Below are 10,248 nucleotides of genomic sequence, written 5' to 3' on the forward strand. Positions count from 1 at the left end.
AAGAAAAGTCTCGTGGCTGGGTACGAGACAAAAATAAAAAAAATCTCCAGAAGTTGTTTCAAGGACCAGCAAGTTTCAATAAGCAAAAAGGGGGCTAAGATTCAACCCCTCCCCCTTCTCTTAGCCATTGAAAACCATCAAGAATCATTAGATTATTTGATATATTTGATTAAATTGTTATTTAATGGTCTAAATTGATAATCCTACCTTTGTGAAGGATTTCAGGCCTATTAGCTTGTGTAATGTTGTTTATAAAATTACCACCAAAATATTGACTAATCGACTTCGACCCTTTCTTCCAAATATTGTTAGTCCTTTATAAAAAGGTTTTATTCCGGGTCGTGGTGTTCGTGATAATATTATTGTGGCCTAAGAAATTCTGAATTTCATGAAGCACACAAAATCTAAGAAATATACTTTTGCTTTTAAAAATATCTTAAAAAGCTTATGATATAGTGAATTGGAGGTTTTTGGAGAGTACTCTCATTGCTTTTGGTTTTTCTATTATCACTGTTAATTTGATTATAAATTATGTCCGTGCATCATCTCTTTCTATTATGTGGAATGGGAATAGATTGGATAGTTTTGCTCCTAGAAGGGAGTTTAGACAGGGTGATCCAATGTCTCTTTACTTATTTGTGCTTTGTATGGAAAGACTTGCCTGCTATATATCTCATAAGGTGGTCGAGGGTGTGTGGAAACCAGTTTCTGTCACTAGGGGTGACCCAAAATTTTTTCGTTTGATGTTTGCAGATGATCTCTTACTTTTCTATCAGGATACAAAAAGTCAGATCCAAATGGTCATGCATCCTCTTAACATTTTTTGCAAGGCATCTGGCATGAAAGTAAATCTTAAAAAGTCTAAAACTTTTTGTTTTAAAAATGTGATTGCTTGTAGAAGAGATATTTTTACTAGTGTTTCATCAATGCATTTTGTTTTGGACTTAGAAAGATATTTTGGAGTTAACCTTAATCATTTGCGTAACAGTAGGGCTTCTTTTCATTCGGTGATTAAAAAGGTGAGGGAAAGATTAACTAATTGGAATGGAAGACTTTGCCTGATCAAAATTCTGTTGCAGCATCCATTCTTGTCTTTCATATGCAGGTATCTTTTTTTTTCAAATTGGGTTTGCGATAAATTGTCTTCTATGATGAGACAGTTCCTCTAGAAGGGTCAAGTTGATGGTAAAGGTCTTTCTCTTGTTAATTGGAGGACCGTGGTCACTCCAAAGAAATTCGGTGGCCTGGGTGTTAGAGATCCTGCGTGTGTTAATATATCTTTACTTGAGAAATTGGTTTGACAACATTTTCATTGTCAGGACAAGACTTGGGTTGCTCTATTGAGGACGAAGTATATGAGGAATGAGGGAGTTTTAAACGGCCATGTCCTTTGCAACGCTTCTCATGTTTGGAAGAGTAACTCAAAGGCTTTTTGTGCTCTTAAGGATGTCTTCTCTTGGTGTGTTGGGTCACTTGATCAATCTTTTTAGTTTGACAATTGGAGTATTGAGGGTCTAATTGCTCAAGATGTCCCTTTTGTACATATATCTGACTTTGATTTAAATATTAGAGACGTTTAGAAAGATGATCAATGGAATCTCCATGATATTTTCTCTAACATTCCAAAAAATGTCAAACAGCATTTGAATGCTTATAATCCGGATTTAAATGCTGGAGAGAGTTTGGGTTGGTCATAGGGTGTGACATCTTCTATATTCTACTCATCTAGGAGTGGATACAATTGGCTAGCCAAAAGAAAGTTTGACTGGAATGAGCGTGATAATTAGTTGTGGGTATGACGATTGCATATTCCTGAGAAATACAAGTTCTTGATTTGGCTCAGTCTTCATAACGTTATTCCTATGGCAGAGTTTCGTTTGGGTCGTGACTTAGCTTTATCTAGCACTTGTCATCGGTGTCAGAATGATTCTGAATCCATTCTATATTGCCTTCGGGAGTACCTTAGAGCCAAGGAGGTCTGGAACCTTTTAGGCCTGTATTTAGATAACTCGAATTTACGTGATTGACTTTATAGAGGTGCAAGGAGTGGAAATATTTTTCTTTTCTTTTCGACCATCTGGTGGATTTGGAGAAACAGGAATCATGACTTATTTAATACAGATGACTCTTGGAGTGCTAGTAAAGTGGTGAGTTTGATTCGTAGTTCAGTAAGAGAGTTCCACATTATTTTTGTGATGCATCAATCTTTGTCTGCTCCTTCGCTTTGTTTGCATTGGGTTCCACTTCCAGTTCATTCTGTTAAATTGAATTGTGATGCTAGTTGTTTTGCTCTTTTTGGCTATGCTGGTTTTAGTTGTATCATTCATAATTTTGATGGATGTTGGTTGAAAGGTTGCAATGGAAAAGTCGAAGTATGCAGTGTTCTTTTTGCTGAATTGTTTGTGATTTGGAGAGGTTTACTTCTAGTTTGGGATAGTGGATTTCGTGAGATTATTTGTGAAATTTAGAAGCTCTTTTCTTAGTAAACCAAAGAATGCTTGGTAAGGATATTCCGGAATGGGATTTAGTAAAGCATATACAGGAGGTTATGACTTATGAATTGGAATTGGAGAGTCTCTATTCTTTTAATTCAAATAGTGTTACAGATTGTATGGCTAAAGTGCACATTAACTCAATTGGAGTCAACCATGAAGCGAATTTCAACATATAATAAATTTAAATATGAACTTAGCTAATTAATTTAGTTTTATCTCTATTTTTTTTCTTTCTTTTCTGTTTAGTCACAAAAAAAAAACTAACAATTTCACATAAAAATAATTTCACGTGAGTTTTTACCGTTAAACCATCTAACAGTTCTCAATTATCATTTTCACACAAAAATGTCTTCGAATAAGTAGATACCGGTAACTAAAGCGCCCTAATTAGTATATAATAATACTTATACAATCTGCTTCTAGATTCTCTTAGAGAAAAATAGCACCAAACAATTACAAATTATTAGATGCTTGTTACTTTAAGAGGTATCAGTGATAACCTCTGTGGAGAACCTACAATAACAGAAAGCTGAGGGTGTACAAAGCGAGCTAAGTAGCAGGTGCTTAATTTGGCTGCATTTTAGAAGTGCTTCACAAATCGATGATCTAACAACATTAATGCATTTGGTCTTTCTGCTGGATTTCTTCTGAAGCAACGTCTTAGGAAATCTTTTCCCTCTGATGACAATTGTTCAGGTATAGGAGGTATATCCCTCAAAACCTTAAACATAGCTGCCGCCTGCATTGTTCATATAATTAATTACATTAAAATCATAATCTAAGTTTCAGTTCATACATTATGCTCTGTGAAGAGGTGTTTAAGCACATTAAAATAATTTAAGAAGTGCTTACTCCTTCGTATTCGCTCCAAGGAGGCTTCCCTGTGAACATTTCAATAATTGTGCAACCCAAACTCCAAATGTCAACAGCTAAAGCTAGATCAGAGTTGTTATCTCTTTGCATAACTGCATGCATAAGCTGCAAGCAATAGAAAGAGGAATCAATAAAAAATAATGAATGTACTAGTAGTTAATAAAACATCACAATTCATCACAGCACAAGAGTAATACATACCTCTGGCGCCATCCAGTATGGGCTTCCCTTCAAAGAAAGATCAGCAGCATGCCCAGTTAGCTGTTAACATAGAAATACCATGACTATTAGTACAATAATGTTCACACCAGAAACTTTATGAAATAAATTTACCAGACATAAGTCTCTTCACAACTCACATGTTTAGACATCCCAAAGTCAGCGAGCTTGACAACTCCGGTAGAATCAACTAACAAGTTAGCCCCTTTGATGTCCCTATATTCATAAAAGTAAAAAAGTTGGAAAAAAGAAACGTTAGCATGTACTGATTATGATGAAGGATTGTGCTATATATGCAGCATAAAAAAAACATGTGACTGTACCTATGAATTGTTTTCGTGCTATGCAAGTAAGCTAGCCCTGAAAGAATATGGCGAGTGAAATTCCTAACAACGGATTCCGTTACTGCACCACAATGTTCCCGGACGTATTTGTTTATTGAACCTGGATAGACATATTCCAGATAAATGTAAAACTTGTCTCCAACCTGAGACAACACACAAAGCAGAGTTACTCAATTGAATAATGTGGCCATGTGGGTATGGAAGTTTCGTACGATTAAAGATGAGTTGGATTGGATTGTGCTTACTATTTCACTACCATAATATTGCACAATGTTTGGATGCTTCAGGTTACTAAGAATTTTAATCTCCTGAAAAAAAAAAGGGGGGGGGGGGGGGGGGGGGCAAGGACGTTTAGCAGTAAGATAAAATAATGAATAACCAGGAAACAGAGTCATGAAACATTGGATAACAAATCAAACAAACCTACCTGCTCTAACTGTTTTATACACTCTTTAGATTTTGGATCATCAGCAAATATTTCTACTTCTTTCATTGCGCACAATGCTCCAGTTTCTCTATTGGTAGCGACATAGACGCTTCCAAAGGTACCTCGACCAATGAGTTTTCCCTTTTGCCATTGGCTCTGCATTGAACAGGATTCATTTCTGCTAGCTTGGGACTGTGCATGAGTAGCAGTTGGTGAAGTCAAGGCCGTGGGAGGAGGCAAGGGTAAGGGATGAACATTGTTGATAGGGCCAATAATAACATCGCGGCGAAAGCTAGCTTGAGGTTTGAAGTTGTCAATGGACAAGGTCTGTATGGGGGAAGAAGGTCTTGTTGGGCTTTTGGAGTTGCCATGGCGTGGGGTCAAGGTTCCCTTTGGACTGTGGTGGGGAGAATTATTGCTGTTAGCATCCATCCCCTTTGGAGACAAATCAAAGAATCCTCCTCCTCCTCCTCCTATGATCTCAGGTGCAGACCAGAAATGGTTATGTTTTGGTGGCGTGTAATGGTACGGAACAAAGTCATCGTTTCTCATGTTCTGTGGACTTAATGTTGGGCTTTCAAAGAGGCTACCGGGAGCACTCTTTGACGATGACACGCTCATCCTCTGGTTGTTATCTCCTCCTCCATAACCACCGTTTTCTTGTGGTCCTACACCTGGCACTCTTCTTTCCATCGAATCATTGCTGTTTCTTGTGCTCGCAAATACACTGTTTCCAAATAACAATACAAGGCTTAAAAATCTAAGGCACAATTCATTCAAATCTATTGTACGAGAATGAGAACTACCTTCGCATGGGAGGATAGGGATTGGAGACGGGGACAGAATCGATGATTAGGGCATCGACTCGAAGTTCGCGTTCGTCAAGGCCTTTGTAGGAGGAGGAGAAAAAGTTGTTCCCGGTGGCGTGGCGCTTTGGAGATGGCGAACGTCGTTCAACGGAGCTATGGCGGTATCCGCGGTGGAAGGAGAGCCCCTCCGGCAAGGGCAAGGGCTGAGGAGCAACAGTAATCGCGGAGGAAGTGGAAGATGAGGTTTGGGATCGTGTATAGGAGCGGTCGTTGATGCTTTTGGAACGAGCCATGGGAACAACGGCGTCGGAGTCGTCGTCGTCCAGGTCATCATCTTGTGAGGACCTTATCCCGCATCCGAAGATCCAGGCGCGGCGGGTCCAGTCCTGGGAAGGTTTCTTCCTCGGGTGGAGAAGGTCCGTTAGGGACGAAGTGGACGTGGATGTCTGCAGCGTTCGGCCACTGGATGGAAATGCTGACAAAGCAGGTGGCGGAGCATTGGACGGCGAAGATGAAAGCGAAGAAGAAGGAGAATGTGAAGTAGAAGAAGAGGAGGAATGAGGATGAGGAGGGGTGAATATATTCGATGGTAACCACCGCATGGCTACGTCTTTTGATATTAGGGATTACAACAAACAAATCAATCAAAAACAATGATGAGACGAACATGGAGAAGTCATTTTCTGGTGCGGCCACTGATGGGGGCTACGATTTATGGGGATTCTGGTAACAACAACGGTTTACAGTTTTTACAAACGGAATGTTAGGGTGCTTTGCATTGTTGCTATGCAGGCTCCACCGCCAGCCCCTCCCCTTTCCTAATCCTAGACCTTCTTCTTTCTCTCTCTCCACAACAAAATCAAAATGGCTTATGAGTGAGGATGATGAGATCAAGGTAATAATACCTAACAACCCTTATCTAATTTTGCTTCTAACTACTTCCATTTCATTAAACTCTCTCTTCTAATCAAAAACCTTACTTTAGACTTAGCCTCTCACGTAAATAATAATAATTATTATTATTATTTTTAATTACATTCAACGTTTATGCAATTCAGTATTCTGAGCCATGCTCACGAACTGTTTTTTTCAGTTATTTTTAGCGCAATTTCTTTTCTTTTAATTTGTATATCGATTAAGTATTTTTCTAGAAAATTATAAGAAAAAAGTCATTGTTATGGTCTTCCAATAAAATAAGTTGTAAATACATTTATGTTTTCTTTATGCGGTATAAAATTAATCCCATTTAATTTCCTTTTATTTCCAAATTAAATCAGCCCCTTCTCTTTGCAACTTGCTCATAAAATCCCAATTGTTACCAAATGGCAAATGGACAATTATATAATATTTCAATAATGTTAAGTGTACAATAAAAATTACTCAACGAGCTATAACTCAAATGATATAGTCTTTTTATCCTTCACTTAGAGATTTTGAATTCGAATCTCACTTCTAATTCTAGAAAAAAAATATACAATAAAAATTAACTACTAAATTAATTATCAATATAAAATATATATTAAAATTTTGTTAAATAACACATATATATACACAAATATATGATGTCTAATTTGATGACTAATTTTTTATGTGCCCATAACATTTTTGAACTTATTCATAAGGATGCTTTGAAAAATATAAAGTTATAAATACTTTATTTTATGTTTGATAAATTTAAAAAAAAAAAAAACATGTATAAGGATGCTTTGAAAATTATTTTATATTTGTTAAAATTAAAAAGTGACTAAATTTTTATAGTAGTTCTTGAAATTTACAATTTTTACCATTTTAGTTTCTCAAATTCAAAATTTATTATACTAGTCATCGGGATCTAATTTCTAGTACTATATTGATTTTTCGATCCTTTCTGGCATTGATTCCATGAATAGAGTGCTAAGCTGGATGTCTGGATATAACTTGTCATGTTAGACATATGGTTAAACGACGTTGTTTTATTTTAATGTTTAAAGTAAAAAAGAGGTCGTTTTGGAAAATAAAAGAAGATAAAACGATGCATCATATAAACTTTTCTTCGTCTTCTTTTTTTTTTATTTTGTTTAAACACAAATAAAACAACACTGTTTAGTCTTGTATCTAGCATGATAAGTTAGAGCATGTTCATCATTTCGTTCACCGACTCAGTGCTAGAAAGGATCCAAAAACTACTATGATGCTCAGAATTAAATATTAAAAATCAGTATAATAAATTTTAGATCTAAAAGACTAAAATAGTGAATGCTTTGAATGTCAAGAGACTACTTTAAAAATTTATTCTTAAAAGGTCTAATAATAATAATAATAATAATAATAATAATATTTTGGTTGCGAAACAGGGCAAAGGTGAAGAAAAGAACAACAAATGACCCCGCTTTTTCCTATCATGAGCAAACTATGACCTAAGTAGCCACCAAAAAATACAAAGTCACAAAAAAAATTATGACCTAAGTACATGGTATTCTTTTTTTTTTTTTAATAAAACAGAGCTAAAACGCTAAAAAAAAAATACTTAGATACAAACTTGTAAGGTAATTTAGGTAACTCTTCTTTTATCATCATTAATAATCCTCCTAAGATCAGAAGGAGATATATCCTAAAAAATAAAATTAGCTTTTACTGTTAGACTTTTTTTTGTCAGATAATTTGCACATATATTATCTTCTCTATATATTTAAATAAAATAAATATTCTAATTTCTTTTTTTAATCCATATATCTCTCTGAAGAAGTATTAAGGTGGGAAGCTAAACTTTTTTTCTTATTGAGAAGCTTTATTACTGTTCTAACATCTATCTCTACCACAATTTTTTAAAAACTCATTATCCATGTTAACTCTAAGTATTCTTAATTTTTTCGCTATTGTTGTCGGATGTAAAATGGGCCGCATAAAGACTCAAATAAATAACAAAACTATCTCTAGTTTTCCGGACCCAAACAACTAAATAAATAAAAAGAAGCTCTAACCCCAACAGAGAAAAAAGGTTAAGCTGTGTGCCTGTTAGCCTGTACGTACCCCCTTTTTAAATTGGATAAAGTATTAAATTAGTCTTTTACCTTTAGTTATAATCTTATCTTAATTTTTAAGGTTTAAAATATCTTATTTAAATCCAAAAAAATTTTATTTAGTTTCAATGTAATTCTACTATGAGATCAAAGTTAAATAATTAATAGAATGTTCTACATGACAGCAATACAAGAATAAGGTCGATAATTTAGAGAACTAATACAAGCTCCAGAGGCACAGAATCAACTGTGGATACATCAATACATTTATTTATTTCATTTAAATTGTAAAAAAAAATGATAAATAAATGTATTGATGCATCCACGTTGATTTTGTGTCTTTAGAGCTTGTACTTGTTCTCCAGATTATCGACTTTGTTCTTGTACTGCTGTCATGTAGGACATTTTGTTAATTATTTAACTTTGACTTTACGGTGGAACCACATTGAAATTAAATGAAACTTTTTTTTTATTCAAATATAGCACTTTAAACTTTAAAGACCAAAACAGGATTACACCTAAATGTAAGGAATTAATTTAATACTTTACCCTTTTAAATTTAATAATTTATATCTAACTAAATTACCAAAAAAGGCCTTGAAAAGAATTGAATGTTGGTGAAAATAATCTCAAAAGATCAAAGTGACAAAAAACCTTCAAAGTATTTAACAAGTTGAAAAAAGTGATCAATTTTCATCTCCATTTTGACCAATAAAAAAGACTAAGATGCCAAAAACGAATAGTTATGAGACAAATTTTGAATGTGACATGATGTTTCTTAGACAAAATCCTAAACCCTATTTCTTAAGAAATATGGTCAATTATTTTCTTTGTTGAGAAATTATCAAGAAAATTAAGAAATATTAGAATGTTTATATCACTACAGGAAAAAAAAAATAGATTTAATTCGTAATCCTACCTTTGTTTTGATTTTGGCTCTGTTTTGGTTGTTGTTGCGTTGTTTCGTTCTTTCCCTCTCCTCGTGATGAGTCAAGAGAGCTTTAACAATCGGTTAAGAAACAAATGTAAGCCTTTATGTATTTTGTAGCACCCTCCGCACATGCTACATGCATGCAATGCAAAAATACCAAATTAATTGAGAAAAAAAAAATAGCTAGGTAGCTTGTTTCTGTCTAATGCAATAATGACAAATCTACATTGAATGCTTTATGCTTAGGCAGCTAGCGTATGGATTGATTTGCACTTTTTAAACTTCAGAAGAATGAGCATGTTGGATAAGGACAGTTGATGTATTTTAAAATTGAATGAAAAAAATTACAGAAATTAGTTTTAGAATATAATTTATTTAGGTTTAATGCATTAAAATGAAATTTGAAAGTGATTTATGTTGGTATGGAGTTATCTACTTCTCATAAAGTATGGTGGAGAAATTAAAGCACACCATCATGCACCATCTATGTGTCTATATAAGTTGGTCTACTTTAAAAAATATTTTGCAGATTGTAGAAAAAAATTCTTACAGTCTACATTCTTGTATTTAATCCACATATTTTATTTTAAAGCATTACATCAAATTTAGATTCATATCTAAATCTTTTAGTCGTTTTATCACAAAACTAAAAGAAAAACAATAATATTATTTAGGAAGTGTTATACTTATTATTTTAGATCAAAGAAAAATAAAATTTAAATCCATTAACATAAAATTCAATCTTTTAACTAAATAAATGAAATTTAAAATGCATAAAATTAAATAAAATAATACTTATTCCATTATATATTTTACAAATAAAATTCTTAATATTTATCATCAAAAGAAACTTAAATTTTCAATGGTGAAAATGTTAACCACTACATTTAATTTGTCTCTCGTAAATCTAGCATAAAAGTTAAATATCTATCGTACTCGATTGATGTATTTTTCTACAATAATAAAATATGAAGTGGATACTACAATTAGTTATTAAAATTAACTATTAATATAGAATATATATTAAAATATAAAATATATATAAAAAATAAATTAAATTATATACATATTTATATATAAATATATAATAATAAATTTTGATAATTAATTTTAATACACATATAATTTTTTATTTTCTTTAATATGTCAAT

The 10,248-nt window shown here is 33.4% G+C and overlaps 1 protein-coding gene across 1 annotated transcript; it reads right to left on the reverse strand.

The window, feature by feature from the left end:
- Positions 1–2,843: 2,843 nt before the first annotated feature.
- Positions 2,844–6,079, reverse strand: LOC112748724 (mitogen-activated protein kinase kinase kinase 5). Its single transcript, XM_025796967.3, has 8 exons — positions 5,165–6,079; positions 4,359–5,085; positions 4,177–4,239; positions 3,911–4,074; positions 3,728–3,803; positions 3,570–3,629; positions 3,348–3,473; positions 2,844–3,234 (listed from the first exon to the last, which is right to left on the reverse strand). Exons 1-8 carry the CDS (start codon positions 5,767–5,769, stop codon positions 3,076–3,078), a joined length of 1,980 nt encoding a protein of 659 aa, XP_025652752.1. The 5' UTR covers positions 5,770–6,079; the 3' UTR covers positions 2,844–3,075.
- Positions 6,080–10,248: the final 4,169 nt, after the last annotated feature.

Source organism: Arachis hypogaea, chromosome 15 (genome assembly GCF_003086295.3).
Source record: "Arachis hypogaea cultivar Tifrunner chromosome 15, arahy.Tifrunner.gnm2.J5K5, whole genome shotgun sequence".
In the NCBI taxonomy this organism is placed as follows: Eukaryota; Viridiplantae; Streptophyta; class Magnoliopsida; order Fabales; family Fabaceae; genus Arachis; species Arachis hypogaea.